The sequence below is a fragment of the Curcuma longa genome, chromosome 5, assembly GCF_044706935.1.
Source record: "Curcuma longa cultivar G26 ecotype Majalengka, Jawa Barat chromosome 5, ITB_CL_G26_1.1, whole genome shotgun sequence".
NCBI classification, from domain to species: Eukaryota; Viridiplantae; Streptophyta; class Magnoliopsida; order Zingiberales; family Zingiberaceae; genus Curcuma; species Curcuma longa.
This window is the reverse complement of record NC_133865.1, coordinates 2,430,262-2,458,150: the sequence shown is the minus strand read 5'-3', so window position 1 is coordinate 2,458,150 and position 27,889 is coordinate 2,430,262. Positions and strand designations below refer to the sequence as shown.

Here is a 27,889-nt window from a genome sequence, read left to right as displayed (position 1 = left end):
ACATGAGATCTAATTTTGTAAAAAAAAATTAAACTAATACGGTCACAATAGTTGGAAAATTTATCCTACAACACCGAGTTAATCTATTGTAATTTTCTAACTAATAAATATATACTACAAGCATGCAAAACTAAACTGAAATAATTTATTTCTGGAATCGGAGAACCTCGCTCTGATACCATTTGTTGGCGTTCTGGATCTCCGTCCTGCGATCCGGATTATATCCGCTCCTAGAAGCATAGAACCCCACAGGATAAAAAATTATCCCGCCCTGGATCAATTGACAAAGTCTACAAAAGACCAAGTCAATTGATCCTTCAGGATCGCCGATTCCTAAATTATTATCTACGGTTTATAACTAGTTCTAGTAAATTAAAACTGCGGAAATAAAATTTTACCTGAACCTTTGTAAACGACCTCACGATCTTCTGCTGTATTCCTAACCTCCTCCTGGACATCGGGTGGACGACGATCTTCCAGAAGCTAAGAATCGCAACCGCTTTCGGATAAATATTGGAATCACCTCTTCTCCTCCAAGGAAAAGCATCACCTCCATCGATCATGCAAGAAGCCATGCAAGATTTGCAACCGAAACAATTGAAATTGTTTCATGCAATTCCATGCCTCCAATTTTCATGCAATTAGAAGAAAGCCATGCATTGGAAGCAACGGAACCAATTGGAAGAAAAGCCATCATGCAACGGAACCAATTGGAATTTGAGGGCTTTTAATTGGTTTGCATGCAATGCCTCCTTCATGATTGCCATCCTCTCTTCATTCCGCATGCATCTTCATGCAATAAAAAATTGCAACCTTATGCAACGTGGAAGATCCATGCAACACCTCCCATCCATCATGAAGCCATGCAACCAATGGGATTATGATCCGTTCACCATGCAAGCAACAGAAACATTAATTCCTTGTCTTGCAAAACTTGATCGTTGCATGTAATCAAGGCACCAACCGAAGAGAGCAAACAATCGACGCCATGCAAGGGAAACACGCGCCGCCAGCCTTAGGTTTTTGGAGGAGAGAAAAAACATTCTCGTTATCATCAATTAGCGCCTCTCCTTATATATTTATAAGAGAGCCGGCCCTAATTCATAAGAGGAGAACCGAGGTGAACCGACCAATCTTGAGAATAAAAACCGAACCGAAAAGATCTCATCCGATGGATACAACTTGATCTTATCCAACGGTTCTAAAATAATCTCATCTGACGGCCCTAATATAATCATCCAACGGATGCAACTTGATTTCATCCAACGGATGCAAGTTGATTTCATCCAACGGCTGAGACTTAAGAGGATATCATTAGGCTACAACAGGGACCGCGAGGAGAAATTGGATCTGGCCTTCGGATGGATTTCAGATCCCGCATTCAACCCCGAATACACACCTACATCCATCAATAACAATCCATTCCACTAGAGGATCATTATTGCACTACCAATCCAATCCCCAAATTACGTTATGGGTTCCTTCTTATTATTTTATGCATTGCTCCCCGTGTTTAAGATATCGTATGTCCGTCAATTATCTGAGTTCACTGACAACTCAATAATCAACATCTAAGACCTTGAATAGTACCACTCAACCTTATTGTTAGCCGGACCAAGTCCACTTGCAAGATTTGACTTGACAATCCTTATGAGCTCATCAGCCCTACTAGGACACGGATTCCTTCTATAATTAATGGCACACCGTATAGATAGCAGCATCACCCAACTTACCGAGAATATTTGATCTGACGGAAAGATCTTACCCTTTGGTAAATCAAAGCAATGACTACTAACTATAGGTGCCCATTTATTACATCAGGATTAAGAGTGCATAAGTATAATAACAGAGGTCTTGTTCAATTTGTGAGTCAGTGTAAATCGAACAACCTGATGACTTAGGATTTTTACGATTTAAATCGATTCAATTTTGGGCTTTTATATGAAAATAAATTATGAAATGGATCGATTTAATCTTAATTGTCCTATATTGCATGATCTGAGATTTGATTCTAATTTTCATGATTTTATGGCAATTTTTTGCATTAATTTGATTTTTATTGATTTTAGGGTTAAATCGGACCCGACTCGAGCTAAACCGTGGTCAACTCAAGTCAAATTGCCAAACCGATCAAGCCAACATGGAGGACATGACTCAGATCGAGCCTGATCAAAATTTCAGAATTTTTCAAGAACCCTAGACTGCCCTAGAGCTCAGATCAAAGTCAGCCGTTGGATTCAAAATCAAAGGCTGAGATAAATCAATTGATCACGCGTATATAAGCTAAGTTGTAATCGGGTGAACAGTGGCTGCGCCACTGTTCATCTTCGTCCCGAAACCGCGCGAGGAAGCATCCACTGTTCACCGACGTACGCGCACGGCCAGCCCCGTCCTCCCAAACCTATCCCGTTGCAATCCTTGATCCACGAGGAGTCCGAAACCGGCCGATTGGGTATTTTTCCGGCAGCTGAGGAGGTTCGTCGGAGAGGGTTTCACCGGCGGCCATTTCCTTGTTTCTTCGTTTTCCGGCCATCCACAACGAAATCCGGCACCGTAATCCGTGGAGGGGTTCTCCTAGGAGCGCTGAGCATTCCGGAATTACCAGTAAATCGATCGGATGCACGGTGGAAACTCAGAACCCAGTTTTTGCCATTCCACAGCTGCTGCCGAGCTCAGTTTGCACCGTAGAGGGTTTCTTCGGGGTTTTTCTGAATTCGAGCAGCTAGCAAATTACCTGAAGACCGCGTGGAAGACTCCAATTGGATCTAAGAGTTTGTTGACACCAAACTAAGGAGAAGCAATCGGAAGAACGGGATGGATGCATTTACTGTTTTCTGTTTCTGTTTCTGATTTTTACAGTTTCAGAATGTTTCTGTTTGGTCTGATTTCTGAAGATTTCCATTACAAATCGAACCCTTAGCATTTTGTGTCTTTGTTAATGGTTAGCTGTTGTTGGATTCAACTTGATTTGGAAGTTTGTTTAGCCTAGTTTAACTGCTGCTTATCATTCAAAATCTGAACAAAACCATTTCTGAACATTGCTTGAAACTGTCCCGTGATATCTGTTGGAGTACTGTTCGGTGCCAAAAATTCATTATCCCGTGCCAATCTGAGCTAAATGGTATCAAGGTTGATGTTTGTTAGTTTAAGCAATTGTTAGTGTTAGTTAATTGTAGTTAAATCAGTTGGAGCTTAGGTTAATTCGGTGCTAGGTTCCTTTGCCAATTCCCACTTTCCGTATCAATGTCAACCTTGTTTTCCTTTGATTGCTTGTAGATCAATTTAGTTATTTAGTCTAGTTGTTAAAATCCCAAATTCTTGCATTGCATTCCTAGGTAAAGGATAATTTAGCTTCATTCACAAGTGTCATTAATTCATCCATGTTTTAATACTTTTGATTTGCATTTAATTCGAGAAACACCAAAAACCCCATCTATATTCGAAAAACCCAAAAACACGACACCCAAGCTCAATTTAAGCAATTTTCTACTAGTCCTTGGAAAAACACGACTCGAGGCCCCTATATTTCATTTATTTGAATTTCTCGTGGGTTTTCGATAAAATCTATAAATTTCAAATTTGAAGCCCTATCGTGACACCTAGTTTAGGGCTTTTCACGATGCCCATAAAGTAGTTCTCGGGAAGGCTTGTAATACGTACCTTACAAGATCGCGGTTCTCGATCTTTTCTCCGATGACATGGAGGCCATTGACTATTTCTTTGAATCTTCCATGCATCTGACTTACTGTTTCATTGGATCTCATCGAGAAGGATTGTAGTTGACTCACCAAAAGATCCTTCTTGGCTCGTCTAGATTCGGTTGATCCCTCGTTCAGTTCGATGAGTTTCTCCCACAGTTCTTTGGCCGAGTTAAATGGTCCGACCTTGCTCAGTTGTTCTTTTGATAATCCACATTGCAAAGTCGTTGTGGCTTTAGCATTGGCCTGTGCCTTCTTGCACACATCTTTCGTCCAGTCTTTTGTAGGGATAGCTTTTCCCTCAATGTCTTTGGGTGTCTCGAACCCATCTACAATGCTAAACCAATTCTCAATGTCATTCATCAAATAATACTCCATCCTACCTTTCCAGTAGGCGAAGTCGTTTCCATCGAAGTACGGTGGTCGTGCGGTGCTATAACCCTCTTGGAACGCCATATGTTGCTCCGGTTGATTGTTAGATCCTCCGAAACGTACCGGCTCTGATACCACTTGTTAGGATCGGTTGGTTCGCTAGAGGGGGTGAATAGCGTTTTTCGATTCTTCTTTGATTGTTTCTCTGCAAGAGTGTTAGCGGAAGCAAAATATAATAGAGAAAATAATAGATCAACGCTAACCCGGTTTGTTTACTTGGTATCCACCTCCGCAGAGGTGACTAATCCAAGGATCCACACGCACGCACACACCCGCTGCACTATGAATCTTCTCCTTCTCGAAAACCTCGAAGGCGGAGAAACCTTTACAACTCTTTCGATCTCCTCAAGAATGATATGAAATAATGTTTAAGAGGAGAGGAAGAAAGCACAAGAATCAGAGAACAACACGTTCTCAAAAGAAGCACAAAGAATAAAAGAATGGCAGAATTCTTGAGTTGATCTCGTGCAGGCTTCTTTTATAATTCTTCAACATCAGTCGACTGCTGGCAGGGCCAGTCGACTGATGCCTTCAATCGGCAACAGAATCTCGCATTAAAGCGCATTAAATGCTTGCCAATTTTCTCCAACGTTCAAATATCAGTCGACTGTTCCAAGACCAGTCGACTGGCATCAGTCGACTCACCATACACCAGTCGACTGCCCAGTCGACTCCTGTCTTCCTCTGGCTCGACTGATTTTTCTGTGTGCGTCTGATTTATGAGCAGTCGACTGCTGGCAGGGCCAGTCGACTGGTGAAGCTGAAAAATCCCATTTCAGCTTCTCTTGACCTAGACCTCGGCCTTCAAACACCTCCCATAGCCTCGTGCCTTCCCTGGATGCTCCATCATCCTCGCACTAGCCTGAGATGCTTCCATCAGCTTCGTCATGTCAAGTCCTTGCCAAGACTACCCACTTGGACTTTTCCTTGCCAAGACTTTTCCTTGCCAAGACTACCCACTTGGACTTTTCCTTGCCAAGACTTCCCACTTGGACTTTTCCTTGCCAAGACTTCCCACTTGGACTTTTCTTTTGCCAAGACTTCCCACTTGGACTTTCCTTTGCCAAGACTTCCCACTTGGACTTTTCTTTGCCAAGACTTTGGATTTTCCCACCTTGATCACAAGACTTTCCTTTTAGCCAAGACTTCCCACTTGGACTTTTCCTTTGCCAAGACCACGCTTGGACTTTCCTGCAAACTTGCATCACACATGTTAGATCACAAGTATTGCCTAACTTTAAACATAACTAAGTTTAGCCAAACATTGAAACTCAATGCACTTGGGGCAAAGATTGCACCAACACTATTGGTATGAATAGTCTTTAGACCTGAAGTCACTACGATTCCCTACATAAGGAGTTATGTACTTTGGTATCGTCAAACGTCACTCGTAACAAGGTGGACCATAAAGGCGATCATTGGGTATGTAACAAATTATGCGGAGGGATGTGAGTGATGTAGATGAGATCTATCCCTCCCATATAATGGGGTGATATCTTATGGCCTCTTGATAGAGTAGGACCACGAAATGCATGGTCATGCTCAAATGAGTCAATATGAGATATTGAGCTCATTTGCTTAAGTGAGTCTACTTGGGGATCAAGAAATATAAAGATTGATAAGAGGATGATACGGTCTATGCCTCATTTGATCAATCTAGATATCAAGTATAAAAGGACATGGTCATACATTATCATAGTCACGGAGGTTATGTCGGATCTCGATATTCTTGTCACTTGGGTAGCAATGATACATTGCTAGATGTCGCTCATTGCTTATGTTTCTAAAATGAGTTTTAGAAACATTGCCAACGTTACAAGAACCTATTGGGTCACACACAAATAACACTCTATTTGGAGATGAGTTCATTTTAGTTTGACTAAAAGAACAATTAAGCTCATTGGATGGCCTAGACTTGAGTTAGACTCAAGTTGGTTGAATTTGAGTTAGACTCAAATTAAACCAAGATGGATTTTGATTCATCATGCATGATTAATGTGGATTAATCATGCAATTAAGAAGAGAAAGTTACATGCATGGATGTTATCATGCATGAGTTGAATTTGAGTTAGACTCAAATTAAACCAAGATGGATTTTGATTCATCATGTATGATTAATGTGGATTAATCATGCATTGAATAAGAGGAGGTTACATGCATGGAAGTTATCATGCTTGATTAATAGGATTAATCATGCATTGATGAAGAATACCAAAAGCCTAAAAACCTTTGGTATTCATGGCATGACTATAAAAGAGCTCCTCTTGCAAGAACTCTTGGATGGTTCATTCTTCTCCTCTCCTCTTCTTCTTGGCCAAGTTCTTTAAGGTTACTAGCACAACCAAGTCTCTCCAAAGTGTGAGTGTTAGTGTGGATACACATAGAGGCACGGACACTTGAACGTGCTTGAGATCCGACCACCTTTGGACAAGCGGGATAAGCGAAGGGCACGCATCAAAGGTAAATCCTATTAGATAGGATTTAGATTTTGTAGATTAAACTTGCACGAATTTTTCGCATGGATCGCTCGAGGGATCTTAATTTCTGCTGTGATTTTTTATTTTATCGCATAGGATTTCCAACAAACCATTGCTCTATACCCATCATCAAGAAATGTTTAATTCTTGATTTCCAAAGATTAAAGTCTCCCAATCTGAATGGTGGAGGTTCTTGAATGTTATATCCGAATCTGTCTCGGGGATCAATTGGGAAATTGAGCTCCTTTGATGATCAGTCCTTTGACTTGTTGATATTAGAGGGCCTAAAAATTTCAACTTCTTCTTCTTCCGTTAGCTCGTGTTTCTTCCTGTGTTTAGTCCAATGAAGAGCGGCTTCTCTCTGATACCACTTGTTAGGACTCATGTAAGCTAGAGGTGAATAGCTCTGATCGCTTCTCGTCTTAATCTTGTGCTCGTCGTTTGAATGTGCAACAGAAACCTTGATTTAAATGTTACTCCACATGTATAACTCCAAGATTTTATTGCTATCTGCCTCCTTGAGACAATTAATCCAAGGGTCTACTCCGAACTCACTATCTCCACTATAAACTCCTCCTTTTCAGATACCTTCCGAAGGCGAAGAAACCTCTTACAACTCATTCTTACAAGAACACACTAATATAACAATAAATAAGAACACAAATACAAATGAAAGCGAAAATGATTTTACAATGAAAACCTTGCTTTGCTTGCTCTTTAATTACTTCATTTGGTTTGCCTCTTGGTGGTGAAAAATACAACAACACTTTGTCTCCAAACCCTCAAAAATTGATGTCATCCCCTTTGCACAAAAACCCTTTATCTAGGGTTGACATCTAGTTGAAATTCGTCTACCAATCAATTGGTCTTACTCACTAATTGATTGTCATATTGGATTCAACTATTTAAACCTGCAGAATGACTATTTTTGACTGATCGATCAATTGCACTAATCGATTATTAGATGTCAATCAATTACACCAATCAATTCTGAACCCTTCTGTTTACTGTCCACATTAGGCCAATTGATTGCAATCAATTGCTCTAATCGATTGCACCAATCAATTTCCAAGCAACAAACCTAGAATTTCATGTTTAGGGTTTTTCAATCAATTGGTTAACCACCAATCAATTACTAAACTAATTTCAGCCTTTTCAAGGTTGAATTCACATCTTGCCTGGTATCCGATTGACCACAACCTATTCGGACTTTCTTTGTCCAACATCTAGTTATCTGTGACCTGTTGGGACTTCCTCTGCTCAACATCTTGCTATCTGTGATCTGCTGGGATTTCTCATTACCCAGCATCCGATTAATCTTGACCTGGCAAGACTTTCTATCACTAAATGTCCAATCAACCTTGACCCATTTAGACTTTTCTTTTACCAATTTTTCATTGGACTTTAGATCATCAAGTGTTTGGGTAACCTTGATCCGCTTGGACTTTCCTCTTATCAACTCTTCATTAGACATCCGATCACCAAGTGTTTGGTCAACCTTGACCCATTTGGACTTTTCTCTAGTCAACTCCGTGTTGAACTTCTGATCACCAAGTGTTCGATTAATCTTAACTAACTTGGACTTTTCTTTTGCCAACTCTCGTTGGATTTTTTATTATCAAGTATCTGGTCAACCTCGATCCACTTAGACTTTTCTTCACTGTTAAGTATCCGATCAACCTTAACCTACTTGACGTTTAACTAACATGTCACTCAAACATCGAAACTCAAACTTAACTCAATCCAAGCTTGGTTAACCTAGTGAAATTTAATCTGAGATTGATTGTACCAACAGATATAATATTCTTTCCTTTTCAATATGGGAGAATTCCATGCCTCTTGGCTTTCCAATTTTTTATAGTGAGATTTTATTTTAGTTAACTTTAATAATTAATTTCTTATTTACTAAAAAAAATTTAAAAAATAAAATGTTCTAAAAATATCTACTCGAAATGTAGAACCCAATTTTTTGAGTAATTTTTAATTTTATTAGATAGAATACACTTGAATTATTTTCTAAAATTTATTGGTTCAAAATCCAATTTTAAACATAGGTTACTCAAAAGAGTTTTTCAATGCAAGGACAAATTTTCAAATAAGACAATCCCTAATAAGGCAATACCTGGTGATCCTTTGGCACTTTAGTAAAGAGGAAGAATGATAAAGGCGTCTTTTGCAAACTCTTGCATTAAAAGAATCATAATTAAATCAGCCTTAAAACAATGTTTTTAGTTATAATTTTCACTAGTCGATGTACCAACAAATCCTATGATAACCTATAGTTGTCATTTATTACTATTGGAAGTGCAAATCTTAATCAATTAACAAAAAGTTCAAGGCTACCTACCTACACAAAAATTTAGTTACGTTGCTTAAAAATAATCCCTTGAAAATCAATTAGTGACTTAGAAAAAAATAAATCAACCCCCTAAAACTTATCATCATCCAAAACTATTCATTTTTAGTCGAACAAATTTTTGTTGTTTGTACCAAGCTTCCTAGAACCTTCATAGATCACCTTAAACTATAAGAATAAACTCGCTAACTACCATTTAGTACCTAAAAGTAAAATCATATGATTATATAGCCTATTTGAATTATTTAAACTCGGAGTACTCTTATACTAAAATTATCTTTGAAATTGTTTCTTGTGCTAGAGGACTCTCCTATTGATGTACCTTAACCCTTTAAGTTTGTGCAAAAGTTAAATTAGTGAAAAGAGATGTATTACATAATAAAAAAGACTAATGAAATTCTAGAGATAACTAAATTTCTCAAGTTGGTTAATTGTGAAATGCTCTTACTTTAATTTCTGCCTATAAGTCATTCACTCTATACTCTCACTTCTTATTTTCATTAGCCTCCAAATTCTTAGATTGAGGATCAGCTCCATAGTGCTACTCATTTATTTTTTAATTCAAGATGTTGACTATTAATATTTTGAACTATGTTTTCAACTTTTAGTACTTTTCTTGTTAATTGCTTCTATGATGATTTTGGCCTTTTGTTGTGCTTTTTTGTATTTAAAATATAAATATTCTTTGTTAATTGTTAAGTGTTCAAAAGCTTCACGCAAAGGAATACATTTATGTTAAAATAGTAGATGTTTGGTGTGTATAAAATCCACAACAAGAGAAGGTTCCTTTTGCCTTTGTCTTCATGCCACACGTTGCAATCAATCCGCCGTATTCCAACCCTAATTGGAGGAGAATAGTCATGGAAAGCAATGCTCGTAATAATAATAATATTGTATAAATAATTATTATTACTACTAAACACACTTGGAGTTCAACCACCTAAAGCAATTAATAAATGATTTGTAAGTAAACTACCTTGATTGGACTTTCTAGGGGAATGCTTTGACAATGGATAAGCATAGATTAGTCATCCTAGTTAAAGTAGATGACCAACTAGAAAACTAACCATTTTTAAAAATTTGCATACACTTAACAATATAGTTCATTTTAAAATTATTTTAAAAATATAAGTTTATCTATTTAGCTTTTTATTCTTTAAACAAATATAGTTCATTTTAATTAATTATTCATTTTACTATATTTACTACAATATATATTTTATTTATGCTATCTTTTTAGTAAATAATATGTTTATATAAATTATTTTGCTTTTAAAATCATTTACGTTGCTTTTCTCATTCAATGTGAATGACTAATTTTTTAAAAAAAATCATTTGTATTTTGGTTGACATGTCAAATCATCAATATTAATCAATCAACTCATCAATTAATCAAAATACAAAATGTTTACTTTACAATTAAAGAGGTTAAGTTTTTATATTATATCCTAACCAATTCTCTTGTTTTGTTAATCTTTAGTTTTAATTTTGATATAAAAAATATCTTTGAATTTAATTCTGTTAGACAAATTTAAAATGAAACACAAAAATCAATTAACAAATATTAATTTGACTCCACAATTAATAAATTTGTTAGAAAACTATAATAAATCATTAAATCTGTCAATAAATAGAAATTTGACTTCTCAATGAATTAGTCTGTTGGGAAATTTTAAAATAAATAAAAAAAATCAATCAAAATAGATAAACTTGACACTGCAATTATTTAGATTTGTTTTTTTGTATGTTATTTATCATCAGTTCAATTATTTGTATCAATATTCAATTTTGATTTTGTTAGAGAAATGTCTTTAATTTTAAATTTTGTTATAAAAAATTTAAAGTAAATCATAAAATATGTAATGGTTAATATTAATTATGTTAAATCTAAATAAACATAAAGTTTAATTCTCTAATGGCCTAGTTATAAATGATTGTTAGTGCAATCGACCTCATGTCAAGATTGATCAAGTTCGATTGACCAAGCTCATGAATGTTAGAACCTGTGTGAGCTAAAGGGGAATGAATAGCTTTGATTGCATTGTCATTGAGAATGTAATGGAAATTTGAAAACACAATACAATACACGATCAATTTTACTTGAGTCACCGCCTCTCAAGACGGCTACATCCAAGGTCTAGTCCTAATGACTATCTCACTATCCTTCTACTTCTCGGATACCTTTCAAAAGTGGAGAAACCTCTTACAAGAACACAATAAGAAATAAATACAAATACAAATAAAAGCACAAACAACTTTACAAATGAAATCTTATTTTGAAGGTTTAGTTGTTGTTTGGAATTGCTTCTTATTGGTTTGGAAATACAACAATATATCATCTTCAATTTTAGGACCTTGCGAGCTAGAGAGAAAGTGAATAGCTTTAATCGCTTCATCTCGATATTGTGTACTTGTAATTTGAATGTGTAGCGAAAAGTTTAAATCAAACTTGATGCCCAATACAACACGCTAATATGTTTTGTTTTACTTGGTTCACCATCTCCCAAGGAGACTACATCCAAGGACTAGTCCTAACGACTATCTCAATACTTCTTATTTTCAAATACCTTCCGGAGGTGAAGAAATCTCTTACAAAAAATTTTCACAACAAACAACAAGAGTATGAAGTACAAAAATAAATACAATGAAAGTAAACTATTTTACATGAATCTTAATTTGAGCGCTTTCTTATTGTATGAAATTTTCTCTTATTGATTTGAAAATGTAGCAGTACTTCATCCTCAAACCCCTAAGAACTAGGGTCGTCGATTTGCCTTAAAACCCTCTTTTATAGGGTTGCATTCAGATTAATTTTTGCCTAACAATCAATTGCTTACCATCACCAATTGACTGCCATGTTAGATCTGACCATTTAAACCTACAGAACGACTTTTTTTATTTGACCAATCGATTGGCAACTTCTAGTCGAACTAGCTAATTGATTCTGAAGTCTTTTGTTCGCTAGCTACAGTTGAGCAATCGATTGTTGAACCCTAGCAATCGATTACAATCGATTGATGTGCTTACTAATTGATTGATGAACCTCATTAATCGATTGATCATGCAGCAAACCTCAAAATTTGAGGTTTAGGGTATATCAATCGATTGCTACATTTCAACAATCGATTGCTCAAGCAGTAAACCTTCTTTTTTGGGTTTAGGATTTATCAATCAATTACTACTCTATGGCAATTGATTGTTAACCCTAATTTCAAACTATCAAAGTTGAAATCGCGTCTTACTTGGTATTTGATTGATCTCAACCTATTAAGACTTTCTTTGCTTAATATCTTATCACCCTTGGCCTGTCGAGACTTTCCATTGTCCAATATCCGATCAACCAAGAACTATTAGGACTTTGCTATTGTTAAACATCTGATCTTCCTTCATCTATTTAGACTTCTCATCTCATGCCTAATATCCAGTCAATCATGACTTGTTAGGGCTTCTCTTATAGCTAAGTGTCAGATCAACCATGACACACTTAGACTTTTTGTCTCATGCTAAATGTCTGGTCCTCCATAATTCACTTGGATTTTCTATTTCGTGCCAAGTGTCAATTTTTTATGACCCATTTGGACTTTTTATCTCGTGTCAAATATTCGGTCCTTTATAATTCACTTGGATTTTTCGTCTCGTGCTAAGTGTTTGGTCCTTCATCCCACTTGGACTTTCCATCCCGTGCAAAGTGTCTGGTCTTCCATGTGTTGAGATTACAATTAAAGTTCTATATTGAAAAATATATGAAAAAGATCATGAGTTTATAAGATGGAAGATATATTCATTGGTATGAGACCTTTTTGTTAAAACCTAAAAAAATCATGAGGGCTTGACCCAAAGTGGACAATATCATACCATTGTGGAGATATATTGATTTCATCAGTCCTAATAATTGGTATTAGAGTCATGGTCTATATGGAGTCATGTGAGGAGTCTCAGAGGTAGGGAGGCTTAAACCATGGGGATAATGGTAAGAGGGCTCTCAGTAAAATCCATGATAATCTCTCAAGGAAGGTAATTCCTAGTAGATTAGTTGGATCGGATAGTAGTCTTGATGGATCAAGAGGACTGATGGATCAAGAGGACTTTAGACAAGGAAGGTCTCGTGGGTCAAGAGATCGGATGTTAAGCTAGTCTCGAATGGAGTATGGTGGTCCTTCGTTTGAGGGAAGGATTGTTGGGATTACAATCAAAGTCCCACATTGAAAATACATGGAGAAAATTATAAGTTTATAAGATGGAAGATATCTCCATTAGTATACAACTTTTTGGGTAAAGCCAAAAAATAAAATCATGAGGGCTTAGACCCAAAGTAGTCCTTCATGACCCATTTAAATTTTTCATCTCATGTCAAGTGCCCGATCCTCCCTGACCCATTTGAATTTTTCATCTCATGCCAAATGTCAAATCCTCAATGACCCACTTAGACTTCCTCTTACATGCTAACTATTAAGTCAATCGTAACTTACTTGGACTTCTTATCTCATTAAGATCCAGTCAACCTGGATCTATTTGACCTTCTTCACCGTTAAGTATGTGATCAACCTTGATCTATTTGACATCTAACTAACATATTGATCAAGCATCAAAACCTAACACGAGTCAAACTGAGTTTGGTCAACTTGGTTAATTTTAACCTGAGATCGATTGCACCAATACTTAAACCTCCAAGAAACAATGCCTTCAAATCTTCATTAAACCCTCTTTTATAGGGTTGCTTTTAGGATGAAATTTGCTTAGAAATTGATTGCTAGATGTCACTAATCAATTATCATAGAATCTGACTATTTAAACCTGTAGAACGACTCTTTTTTACCTTAGCAATTGATCAACATCACTAATCGATTAGCAACCATTAGTCGAACTGAGCAATCAATTCGGGAAGCTTTTATTAGCTGCTACAATGCCATCAATTGATTGCTTGAACCCATTAATTGATTGTTACTGTAGCAAAATTACTATAGTATAAAACCCTTACTCGATTATTATAACAAACCTTAATTTTTAGGGTTTAGGATTTATTACGAACCCTAATTGCTGTGGCAACCCTAGTTACTATAGTAGAACCCCAATTACTATAACAAACACTAAAAATACCTCAAAGCCTAATTTTGGGATTTAGAGTTCATTAATCGATCAATTCATCCAATCAATCAACTAATACTATGTTTCAACCTTACCAAGGTTGAATTCTCATCTTGTTTGTTATCTAGTTTACCTGAATCAACTAGGATTTCCTTTGCTCAACATCTAATCAACCTTGACGAGTAAAGACTTCTTGTTACCTAACATCCTATCAATCTTAACTTTTTTGGGACTTTATTATTATTTGACATCCGGTCAACCTTAACCTACCAGAACTTCCTTATTACCTAGCATCTTATCAACCTTGACCTACTAGAACTTTCGTTATCACCAAGTGTCTATCCTCCGTGACTCACTTGGACTTCGTTTTTCATGCCAAGTGTCCGATCTTCTATGACTTACTTGGACTTCCCTTCTCATGCCAACTTTATGTTGGACTTTCGACCATCAAGTGCTAAGTATTGGTGCAATCTTTGCCCCAAGTGCATTGAGTTTCAATGTTTGGCTAAACCATGTTTAAAGTTAGGCAATACTTGTGATCTAACATGTGTGATGCAAGTTTGCAAGAAAGTCCAAGCGTGGTCTTGGCAAAAGAAAAGTCCAAGTGGGAAGTCTTGGCAAGGAAAAGTCCAAGTGGGAAGTCTTGGCAAAGGAAAAGTCCAAGTGGGTAGTCATGGCAAGGAAAAGTCCAAGTGGGGAGTCTTGGCAAGGAAAAGTCCAAGGTTGGTCTTGGCAAGGACTTGACATGACGAAGCTGATGGAAGCATCTCAAGCTAGTGCGAGGATGATGGAGCATCCAGGGAAGGTACGAGGCTATGGGAGGTGTTTGAAGGCCGAGGTCTAGGTCAAGAGAAGCTGAAATGAGATTTTTCAGCTTTACCAGTCGACTAGCCCTGCCAGCAGTCGACTGCTCATAAATCAGACGCACACAGAAAAATCAGTCGAGCCAGAGGAAGACAGGAGTCGACTGGCCCTGCCAGCAGTCGACTGAGACCAGTCGACTGGTCTTGGATCAGTCGACTGCTATTTGAATGTTAGAGAAAGATGACAAGCATTTAATGCGCTTTAATGCAAGATTTAATTGCCGATTGAAGCCATCAGTCGACTGGCCCTGCCAGCAGTCGACTGATGTCGAAGAATTATAAAAGAAGCCTGCTCGAGATCAACTCAAGAATTCTGTCATTCTTTTATTCTTTAGTGCTTCTTTTGAGAACGTGTTGTTCTCTTATTCTTTGCTTTCTTCCTCTCTTCCTAAACATTATTTCACATCATTTTGAGGAGAACGAAAAGGTTGTAAAGGTTTCTCCGCCTTCGAGGTTTTCGAGAAGGAGACGATTAATAGTGCAGCGGGTGTGTGCGTGCGTGTGTGTGGATTCTTGGATTAGTCACCTCTGCGGAGGTGGATACCAAGTAAACAAACCGGGTTAGCGTTGATCTATTATTTTCTCTATTATATTTTGCTTCCGCTAACACTCTTGCAGAGAAACAATCGAAGAAGATCCGAAAAACGCTATTCACCCCCTCTAGCGAACCAACCGATCCTAACACTAAGTTATTCATGACTCACTTGGACTTTCCATCTCATGCCAACTCCATATTGGAGTTTCGACTACCAAGCGTCCGGTCACCTATGACCATTTAAACTTTCGGTATCTTGTCAATTATCTATTCAACCTTGACCTACTTGACTCTTCGCTTAATCAACTTAACATATTGATCAAACATCAAAACCTCAACTCGAGCTTGGTCAACCTTGACCAGAGATCGATTGCACTAATAGAGAAGACTCAAGTTGAGTTTAGATGTTTGATCAATATGATAGTTGGCATGAGACGAGAAGAGTCAAGTAGGTCAAGGTTCACTAGAGAGAAGAGTGACAAGACTAACAGAGAGTTGGTATGAGATCAGTAGATCAAGGTTGATCAAAGACTTAACAAAAAGTGAAATGACCAATAGGGAGTTGACATGAGACGAGAAGAGTCAAGTAAGTCAAGGTTGATCAGAGACTTGACAAAAAGTGAAAAGGCCAACAGGGTTTGCATAAGATGGAAAGAGTCAAGTAAGTCAAAATTGACCAGAGACTTAATAAGAAGTGAAAAGACCAATAAAGAGTTGGGCATGAGATAAGAAATTCAAGTGGGTCATAGTTAACAAGATACTTAGTGTTTAGAAGTCCAATAGAGAGTTGACAAGAGGAAAGTCCAAATGAGTCATTGTTGATTGGACACTTGGTGATAAAAAATTTAATAGGGAGTTGACAAGAGGAAAGTCCAAGTGGGTCATTATTGATTGAAAACTTAGTGATAAAAAATTGACAAAAGTCTAAGTGGATCGTGAAGGACTAACACTTGGCATGAATATGAAAGTCCAAACATATCAAGGAAAAATGGATATTTAGTATAGGAAAAGTTCTGGTAGGTTGAGGTCAACCAAAATACCAAATAAAATGAGACTTCAGCCTTGAAACGGTTGAAACAGGATTAACAATCGATTGCTAGGTAATAGCAATTGACTGGTAAACCCTAAACCTCGAATTTGGGGTTTAAGTGGCGTTTACTACACTATCAATCGATTGACCAGTTTGACTGGAGACTATCAATCGATTGACTGATTAGAGGCTATCAATGATTACTTTGTGACAACGATCGATTGATAGACAATGTCAGGCAAATAGAAGTTTTCCAAATCGATTGGTCAATTCAAGTGAAGGTTATCAATCGATTGCTTAGTGACAACAATGTAATGACAGTATTCAAAGTGCGTTGAAACGATTGATTAGTGAAAGTAAGCAATCAATTGCTAGACAGAATCAACCTAAATGTAACCTTATTGTTATTTGAAGAGATCAATTTTTAAGAGTTTAGAGATATAGTGTTGCTGTATTTTTTTTTTTATCATTAAGAGATTATTCCAAAAAACAAGAAAACATTTAAAATAAATCTTATAAAATAGTTTGTGTTCATGTGTTACTTTTATATTTCATATTTTTATTATATTATTATAAAAATTTATTGTAAAAGATATTTTCATCTCTCAAATATTTTTAGAAGAAAATTTGAATTGAGAATTCAATATAAATTTGAATCAATCTCAAATTAATAAAAAACTAAATTTAAATAATTATTTTTAATAATTTATTTTAATTTTAAATTTAACTTGATTTAATTCGATTATATTATTAAATAATTTTAAATGAAACGATTTTGGAGCACTAAAATAGAGGCTAAAATGAAGCCATTTCAGGTACAGAATCCGATCGATTCAATATTATATTATACTCTTTTTTTTTTTCCCCTGTAAAAGATAGTCAGTCTATTTGTTCCACTGTCTCCTTCCTTCCCCAGTAGTCAATTAACCAAGACTCTCTCTTCTCCCTCCTTCTGCCCCTCTCTCTCTCTCTCTCTCTCTCTCTCTCTCTCTCGTCTTCTTCCTTCTCGCTTCTCCTCATCAACTCAATAGCGCAGAGGAGAAGGGAAGGAACTCGGAGGAGACATTGGACGCATCGAGGGCGAAGATGGGAGGCTGCTTTCGCTGCGCCGGAGAGCCCAAGACGGATGACAAGGACACACCTAGGCCTCCTTCAGGTACCTGAAGAAGAAACCTACGGAAATCTGGGTTTTTCACCTGTGTTCTTGAGATATTTGGTCTCCGCTTTTAGTGTTTGCTGTATTTCTTTTTTCTGTTACCAGATTCGATATGGTTGAGTGGACAACTGGTTTTTGGTCAGCAGTTGCTAGAATTGAAATCAAAATCAGGTTTTTTTTACTTGGATTGTTTGGGTCTGAGTTGTGGATCAGTTTCGTGGAGGAATCCTTCGCTATCCTTGATGGTTTCCCTCTATAATCTCCTACTCGAGAAAGGGCGGCGATGATTGATCGCCTATCGATTCTCTCCATAGAACCCTCTTTTATTACGGCAAAATTGCGTATGTTTCATACAATTTGATTTTGCGTGAATGTATTGTGGGCATCTTTTAGACACAGATTTACCAATTCCCATTTTGCATCTTCAGGGACTAAGTCTAGGTTCCGTTATATCACACTCTGCTGGATCTTGCAAAACCTAGATTTTTCCTTCTCAGGAAACGCATAACGAGCTTTCTTACATACTATTCTGGATCAGCATAGTGTTTTCCATCATTTCTTGTGCTTTGTGCTTGAGCTCTTTGTGATTTCCAAATGATAAAGTGCATTTCAGTCGACGATGGTGGAATTCTGAGTTAACTAGAGATGCCGATCTTTTGCAACCTTGTTTTTTGTTTTTTTTTTGTAGTTGTTAATATTTTCTTATTTTCATTTGTTGATAAATGTTACCCTGTAAATGTTGTAGGAGACAAGTCCAGGTCCAGTTCATCTTTGAATGCTACGCAAGGAGCCTCAGTGAATGAACAAGAGATGTCAAGTGGTGGATCTGGCCGTATTTCTGCTCACACATTCACATTCCTGGAACTGGCTGCAGCAACAAAGAATTTTAGGGCTGATTGCCTTTTGGGTGAGGGAGGATTCGGTCGAGTTTATAAGGGCAGGTTGGAAAGTAGCCACCAGGTTAGCCCATGCGTGGTCCAGTCTCTCATCTCCTTTGTTCTGTCATTACGTCAAGGAGCATACTATTATATCTAAGACTAGATTTGAACCCAAGTGGCAAAAATGTGTTAATTGTTTTATTTTATGTGAGAAATTCATGTTGATGGCTTATCAGTGCAACAGTTTGTTTGTGTGACTATTAATTGTGATATAAAATTATTATCCATTTAGACAGATTACAAGATATATAAGTTTACTTCCTCCTAAAAAAGGAAAAAGACATTTGTAGTCATTATTATGCTTAAGAAAATGTTTCTTCTGATGTATGCATCCTTAATTACTTAGCAGATAAATTTCAGAATATACACTTATTTTGACAGGTTGTGGCAATAAAGCAACTTGATCGTAATGGATTGCAAGGAAACAGGGAATTCCTTGTTGAGGTTCTTATGTTGAACTTGCTCGATCACCCCAACCTGGTTAATCTAATTGGCTATTGTGCTGATGGAGATCAAAGGCTTTTGGTCTATGAGTATATGCCTTTGGGATCCCTGGAAGATCATCTTCATGGTAGTCACTTACATTCTCGTAATCATATTTGCAACAGGCAGATATAAGTTCTATCTACTGAGAAATATTGACATGGTTGCAGCAGACCTTTCCCCAGATAAGAAGCGGCTTGATTGGAATACACGAATGAAAATAGCAGCTGGCGCTGCAAAAGGATTAGAGTATTTGCATGATAAAGCCAATCCTCCTGTTATATACCGGGATTTAAAATGCTCTAACATTTTGCTTGATGAGGGTTATCATCCTAAGCTATCTGATTTTGGCTTGGCAAAACTTGGCCCTGTTGGCGATAACACTCATGTATCGACAAGGGTGATGGGTACGTATGGATATTGTGCACCTGAATATGCAATGACAGGGCAGCTGACACTAAAATCAGACATTTATAGCTTCGGAGTTGTCCTTCTAGAGCTTATTACTGGAAGAAGGGCCATTGACAATTCTAGAGCTGCTGGAGAGCACAATCTCGTCGCATGGGTGAGTATCTCTGCATTTGTTTGTGTTCAAGTGGCCATTCTTGTTTCATCATTAAATATTGCTTTTCCCACCATCTAACCATTTCACATATTTATCTACAATCTTAGGTTTAAGTTAAAACCTACAAATTCTCTAGTGTCAAATTGCTGTAGTTATCCTTTGTCATTAAAAAGGACTGACCAATCTGTGATATTTGGTTCAAAGATTATGTTCTTCTGAACCCCTTTTATTTTTCCTGTTTTAAGAAAAATTAGATGGTATTTAGATAGTGTTTTGATGAGTATTTACGTTCCCAAATTGAAATAATTATCACTAGTGACCTCTGGGAACACCTGTAAGAATTTCAATTGATTCGAGGTTCATTTAGGCGTACTTAATTGAAATATAGACATTGTTGAATTATTCTTAAAAGTGAAAAGGTTAAAAATTCAAAGTCTAATTCTCCTTTGGTGATTCTTAATAATGAAGAACCTTTTTCTTGAACCTTCAATATAAAATATGGAGATGAACTTTTTTTTCCCCTTCTCAACCAAAGAGAACAAACTGAGCTCTTCCGTTTATTTTTTTTTCTCCTCAAACCTTGTGTTTGCTGCTTCATATTGTAGGCGAGACCATTGTTCAAAGACAGGAGAAAATTCGCGCAGGTGGCTGATCCAGTGCTTCAGGGCCAGTATCCTCAAAGGGGTTTATACCAGGCACTCGCTGTCGCTGCAATGTGTGTACAGGAGCAACCTGCGATGCGGCCCCTCATAGCTGATGTTGTGACAGCTCTTAGCTACCTTGCTTCTCAAACATACAGCCCTGAAAGCCAACCGACCCAGAATGCATCTCGTTTGTCTGCTCCAGCCACACCTACTAGAGTAAGAAGGGAAAGTGAAAAGAGGCTAGCACGTTGAGTAGAGGCCAAGCAGCTGTCATCCTTTAAATGGTGAGTTATCAACCAGGGAAAGTGCCATCGTTTGATCAGGGAAACTCTTCCCTCTATTGGTAATTTCCTTGGTATCCAGTGTCGATTTTGTTCATATTTCATGTTGAGACGGCGATTGACCAAAGGGTGCATTTAAAGTTGCGGAATTCCCAAAAGGCGCACTTAACTTTCAGATTTATCAAAGTGTGTATTTATTTTTCATTTTACCCGCCCGCCAACCATTGCGGTGCTGCATTCAAAGAACGACACCAACAACACCATAGTGGTGTTATTAGTTTTCGAAAATCAACATCACTGTGGTGCTAATTTTCAAAAATAACATTATAGTGGTGTTGATCTTAGGGTTTATGCAACACCACTTTGGTGTTGATTTTTGAAAATAAATATCATTGTGGTGTTGATTTTTGAAATGCAACATTACAATGGTGATGTTATTTGAAATGCAGCACTACAATGGTGGGTAGGAGGGATAAAATGGAAAATAAGTGTGTCTTTTGAGAAATCTGAAAGTTAGGTGCGTTTTTTTAAAATTTCACAATTTTTAGTGTGCTTTTTGATCAATTGTTGAAAAAAAAAAGAAATTTGGTCGAGCAAGTCAATTCTTTTGTTTGTTGTATATATGAATTTGGATCCTCATAGAAAAGAGCATATAATGGACAGGAAGTCTCTTAGCTTGGCAACAATACTTTCGAGTTGTTTCAGAATTTATCAAGAGATAGCAAACTGTGCTTGTGCTTACTTTAGTCATTGGGAAAATTTAGGGAAAAAATGCTCCAAAATTTAACTGCAATCATGGATAAAATCGTTGCTAATTGTTGAAGGGTTGCAAGGAGAACAATGGAAGGCAAAACCGCATTGTTTGCGAGTCGTTGAAGGGTTGCAAGGAGAACAATGGAAGGCAAAACTCATTGTTTCTGACCGAAAGAAGAACAACAGTGCGCTTGCTGTTGCATTCTGATTGCTATGATTGCTATAGATTGTTCGAGGAAATTGTGTTAGAGAAGGGTGGATAGGGTTGGAAGTTTGATGGAGAAGAGGGGTTGAGAATGAAATAGTGGGTTTTGGAATTTTGAGAGGAAAAAGTTGGGAGTGTTGATTCTTCTTCCTCAAGGTGGGGAAGATCTTACTTGCAATCATTGTGAAGGGTCAATAGGATTTGAATCCTCTTGAATAAGTGATATGGTATACATCATCGTCATCAAATACACCTAGCCATTTTTATTTGATCCATTTGTTTCGTTGATCTTCTCGATTATTTATTCATTGTCTGAGGGTAGTTCTTTGGAAGTAATCATATTGTTGATTTGTCTCTTAGTTTTTTTGGGGCAAAAGTCTATGAGGATATTCTATTTTATTAAAATAGTTAAAAGGATGTCTCTTTTTTTATGTATTATTAAAATGTTTTATTCCGTTAGTCTATTTTTATTTTTAAAAAATTATTATATTATGAGATCATAATTATTATATAGTTATCGTATATTATTATATAGTTATCTTTATGATCTTGTAACTGTTATATAATTGTAGCAGTTATGATTTCATAATTTGTACAATATAATATTGATTAATATTCATCATAAATAAATTGTCTATATTGGAATAATTACGATTTGTAACTGTTATAATATAATATTGATTAGATGTAAAATATATATATTATAGTAACTATAAACTGTTGTAATAATATTTTTAATATTTATCAGAGTTGAAGTAATGTTATAATAGTTATGATTTTGTAGTTGTTATAATAATATAAAAAAATATTTTTAAAAATAAAAATGTGCTATGTTGGAATGAAATATTATTTTGATAATAAATACAAAAGAGTACTTTCTAATAAAAAGGGATGTTCTTTTATTTTTTTCTCTATTTCTTTTACCTTTCAATTTCAGATTGTGTGTGAGAAAGACTAAGTCATTCATCTTCTCTTCTACGTAATTAATTTCTTTTTTAAGTCAACCTAAAAAGATTAAGTTAGGGTTTGAAATAGAGATAGAAGAACTACAAGTTCAAGTTGAGGGTTTAAAAGGTTGTGTAGTTGCATATCTAATCAATTATTTTCCAATGCAAATATGCTCATGCTCATGTAACACAAAAAAAATTACGAAGAGAATATTTACAATTTAAGAAATGGTAGTAACTTTAATTTAATCAACAAAGTTATTATAAAAATGATACACATTATATAACTATAATTTCAAAAAAAAAACATGATTCAAATAAACAAAATTAGAAACAAATGAACTGATAAAATACCATCTCTTCAATTATTAATATTCACATAATTAAATTAGAAGATTTTATACCTTTTAGATTTTCATCTCTTGATTGAAATGACCAGGATCCTTTTCAGCCTTTAGCAAATGGTTAGGTGGGAGTGGGAATCTCTCAAAATCTTCTAAATTAAGATTGAGGCAGTAGACGACAACAAGGAATCTAAAATAACTTGTTAATCTTCAATATTTGTATTTAATCCATCAATCTAATAATATGCAACATTGTTTTACTTGAACAACATTTTCTTCTCCAACATTTTTCAATAATATTGTCAATGATGCAATTGAAATTTGCTTCTCAGCTGGATACTGAAGTAGATGTCTTGGTGAGAGACGAGACTAGCCTATAGACAAGAAAGCACACATTAGAGAATATTAGAATTGTTCGACAAAGTCCTTCCATTTGTAAGTCGCCATGGTGCCATGGAAGCAATAAAAGATTAATAGAGAAGCAAGCATTCCTTAGCAAAATAGATCAACAAGGTTTGATTTTAATACATATAGAGGATTATCATCCAAATCTTAAATTATAAGTCTATTGGGCACTAGGTATTGTGGGCTGTGAATCGTGAAGGGGTCATGTTGGGTTACAACCCACAATTATTGAGCTTCTAGAGAATAGGAAACCCGAGAGATCTAGAAATCATGGATTTGATAGTGTTGAGTCAATCCCGAGATTATGGATCTGAGAGAATAATTATCGAGTTGATCTCGAGACCATGGGTTTGAGAGAGTAATTGTCTAGTTGAATCGGAACTATGGATCTGAAAGAATAATTGTTGAGTTGATTTTTATATTTTAGATGACCCATTGATGCTAAGAGGAAGCTCAATTATGAGACTTAGATAACCTACAATTGTTTGGGAGAGATATAAGGACTCCGAAATTTTCAAAAGTAATCAAAGAGAATAAGCACGCAAATCTAGCATTAGAAAATTAATAGAAACAATTCAGAAAAAATTAGTAAATCAATATAAGTAATCCTCGGAACCTCTAAATTGATAATAAGAAAATGTCAAAACTAATTAGGAAGAAGTTTCCAATATTATTATCATGGAGACGTCTAGGCTTAAACTCGAGACCATGGTGTAGCCTGTTGGCGTTTGAGAGAGTTATACAAAGGTCAATCCTGAGATTGTAAGGCAGCTCGTTGGTGTCTGAGAGAAATATAAAAAATGATGCAAAGGTCTATCGACAAGGTGGATGTCAAGTGGGAGCTGCCCAACCTGGTCCGAGAGGTTGGGAGTTCGTAAACACATGAGCAATATGCTAGCATGGAGCATGGTCACATAGGCATATCTTGGAGACATCTAGGCTCAAACTCAAGATCATGGTTAAGGGTGTAATCGACCCAAGTCCCTCGCAAGCTATTTGGATTTCAATTCCCAAAAAAGTTCTTGAGTTTGATTTCGAACTTGAAAATATTATTGAGTCGAGTTTGAGCTTAACAGTATTTGATTCATGAGCTCGCGAACGTGTTCATTAAGAGGCTCGCATTACAACAAAATTGACTTTCCGCAGCATGTAATTAACAGCACACAATTTTAGTGTGCTGTTAATAATAGTTTTTACAGTGCATATAATCAAGTGCGTTGCGGATAATAGATTATGTTTTAAAATTAACAGCGCGTGTTTAACAGTGCGCTGTGAATAGTTTTTACAATACAAAAATTATACGCTGTTAAAAAGAGGGAAAAAATGTCATTAACAGTGCGTATAATCGTACGCTGTTAAAAAGATATTAAAAAAATATTATTTATTAAATTTTAATTTTTTTTCTTTAGGTTTTTTTGGCATTTTCGCGCTGCAGACCGATTCCTTTTCTCCCGCTTCGAGCCGCGCTCTCCCGCTCCTTAGGTTTTCTGCCATCTCGCGATTTCTTCACTCGACCGCGATTGCATACCTCCGCCGCACGCGCTCTCCCGCACGTCGCTCGGCTCGGCCCGCACGTGCTCGCCTGCCCGCGCTTGGCTCCCTGCGCTCGCCCGCCCAAGCTCGGCCGCCTGCGCTCGCCAGGTCGCGCTCCCCCGACGGCCTATTTTGCCCGCGCTCGGCCCCCCGACGGCGGTGTTTCGCCCGCGCTCGGCCCCCCGACCCCCGCGCTCGGCCACCCCCCCCCCCCCCGCCCCGACGCCCCTGTTTTGTCCGTGCTCACTCCCCTCGACGGTCGTGCTCGGTCCGGCCGCTCTCGGCCTCCCGCACTCACTCCCTCCGCACGCCTCCCGCCAGCCGTCCATCCTCCTCCTCCTCCAGGCATCAGGGTTAAAATTTTAGGATTTCCTCAGTGGCAGTCTCCTTCTGCACGAGTTGCAGCGGCAGGTAAATTTAGGATTTTAGTTAAGATGTAGTTTAGGGTTTGCATTGTTGTATTTTACGATTTGTCATGTTGTATTTTAAGATTTGATGTTGTATTTTAGACTGTTAATTTTATGGTTAACATGTATTTTAGGGTTTGCCATATTGTATTTTAGGATTTGCCATGTTGTATTTTAAGATTTGATGTTATATTTTAGATTGTTAATTTTAGGGTTATGTTGTATTTTAGGGTTTGACATGTTGGATTTATATTATGTTGTAAATTTTAAGGTTCTGATTTTGTCATGTTTGCCATTTTGTGATTTTAGATTGTTAATTTTAGGATTATGATGTTATATTTTAGGGTTTGCCATGTTGGATTTATGTTGTAAATTTTAAGGTTTTGATTTTGTCATGTTTGCCATGTTGTTAATTTTAGGGTTATGTTAATCTATGGGTTGCCATGTTGTTGATTTTAGCCTGTTAATTTTAGGGTGCTAATTTCATTTTAGGATTCTAATTTCATTGATCATTTTGTATTTTAAGGTTTTGATTTTTTTCTATAGAAGCTCCAACCATCAAAAGTTGGAGCTTCTGTAGAAAAAAATGCAACTGTTAAGCATCTTGAAGGTATAGTGTATAATCTTTAACAAGAAATGCAAGAAATGAAGTCTTTCTTCCAAACTATAAAGTTACAAAATGAAAAAGAACAAGTTAGTAATACGGTCATTTCTATTGTTCCTTTAGAAATCTATAGTTGTTTATGTTAAAAAAACCACAATAACAAATGTTTCTGCTGTACTAGCTAATTTATTTTCGCTATAGAATGTCTATTTCTTTTGTATTATACTAACAATAATTAATTTATTTGTAAAATTAGGTTGCTAGTGGTGGCATTGGTAGCGGTATTGGAAATTATATTAGTGGCGATAGCAATGTTGCAGCTCAGGTAACTATCTTAACATAATAATATACTTTCGTTTATTATTTATAGCATGCTCTATTATAAAATTTGTTTAATTATTATACATCTTTTTATTGTTATATAGTCAAAACTAAAGAAGGTGAGTGCTAGAGATATCAGTGTTAATGTTAAATGTAAGCTGCTTCATTGGTCTGTTGATGGAGCTGTTGCAGAAGGTCAAATTGCATCCACGGATCCAAAAGCAAAAGTACATCATGTTCCTCTTGGTGGATCTTATTGGAAAGTTTGGATTGATAGAGTTTTCATGGAGAAGGTGGAGCTAATACGACCAAATGAAGAGATGTTTTTTCTTGAGGATGCAATAGGAAGCACAGTTGCTTGGACATCAATGTTTATAGTTTTGTCTGACTGATCTAGATTTGACCATATACTTTTTTTAGAAAAGATGAATTTTTGTTTGGATTGTTTTATCTATGTAGATGGTTATCTTTGATATTTATAGATTGTGTGGATTGTTTGGATTGTTTTATCTATGTAGATGTGTATGTGATATTTATATGGTGGATTATAAATGTTAAAGCTTCGAGCAGGTTATAATTATTTGTATTTGTATTATATTTGTATATATAGACATATTATACTTTAAAAATATAATTATCCGCAGCGCGCGGGCGCGTGCTGCGGATGCAATTTTCCGCAGCGCGCGGGCGCGTGCTGCGGATGCAACTTTCCGCAGCGCGCGGGGCGCGTGCTGCGGATGTATTATAACTTTCAATAGCTTAAGGTTATGTAGCATACAATGTGCGCTGCAGATAGCTTATTTGCGCGCTGCGGAAAGTCAATTTTGTTGTAGTGTCGTGAACGTGTTCGTTAAGAGATTCGTGTGTGTATATATATATATATAATAATAATAATAATAATAATAATAATAATAATATTTACTCTTAATTTTAAAAATTATTAATTATTAACTTTAAATTATTCTAATTTTATTTATTATTGATTTTTTAAATTGTATATCTTATTTTTAAAAACTTAATTGATTCTTCTTTTTTCACATTGATCTCTCAAAAATATACGTCCTCATAGTTGTCGATGATCTCGTATCCTTTTGTTTTCTCATTGGTGTTCTTGCATCTTCTTTCTCCCTAACTCAATGATTTCATGCTCTTCTCCCATCTCGTCGATGATACTCTCAAAGAACTAAACTTGTCAAAAATGAACTCGACTAGAATCGATATGAAAAATATCAAATTAGAGTTGGGAGTTTTAGAGTTCAGGTTAGATCAAATTGGACTCCAAATTTGATTTAAATTTTTTTTGATTGAGTTTGAGTTAACCTGAATTAAAGAGTGGAGCTTGAAATTTGAAAGTTATTTTGTGATACTTGAAGACTTTTTTATTTTATATTGACATGATAAAGTTTGATCATGTAATATTGATTTTATAAAATATTTGAATTTTTTAAATAATTATTTCTTTTTAGAGAGTAATTAATAGTTTAGATAATTAAAAATTTAAATTTAAATATTTAAATTTGAAAAAAAATAATTATCATATTTAGACGAGGTTTATTATTATGTGTTTAAATCAAAATATTATTATTATATTTTTTAAAATTTTATTTAATTATTTTATTAAAGAATAAGATAATAATATTGCATAGTAAAAAATCAGATTCGGTTGGTCCGAGTTCGAGTTTTAGTTTATAGTGTCCAGGTTGATTCAGGTTCGGGTAAGGTTCGGATTGAGATTTTTTTATAATACCTTTGCTTCAACTCGATTCGAACCCACTCTACCCATCTAAATGGATACCCCTACAAAGGGCATCCTTTTCCTCCCTCATC

The 27,889-nt window shown here is 36.2% G+C and overlaps 1 protein-coding gene across 2 annotated transcripts; it reads left to right on the top strand.

Annotated features, from left to right (window-relative positions):
• The first annotated feature begins 17,414 nt into the window (after window positions 1–17,414).
• LOC141828937 (putative serine/threonine-protein kinase PBL7) lies at window positions 17,415–21,218 on the top strand. 2 transcript variants are annotated; one of them, XM_074716327.1, is made up of 5 exons: window positions 17,415–17,632; window positions 18,378–18,592; window positions 18,952–19,141; window positions 19,227–19,618; window positions 20,224–21,218. In XM_074716327.1, the coding sequence occupies exons 1-5, from the start codon at window positions 17,563–17,565 to the stop codon at window positions 20,512–20,514; spliced, it is 1,158 nt and encodes a 385-aa protein (XP_074572428.1). In that variant the 5' UTR covers window positions 17,415–17,562; the 3' UTR covers window positions 20,515–21,218. The 2 variants fall into 2 exon arrangements, with proteins under 2 accessions (XP_074572428.1, XP_074572427.1); XM_074716326.1 differs by having other exon boundaries at window positions 19,224–19,618.
• Window positions 21,219–27,889: the final 6,671 nt, after the last annotated feature.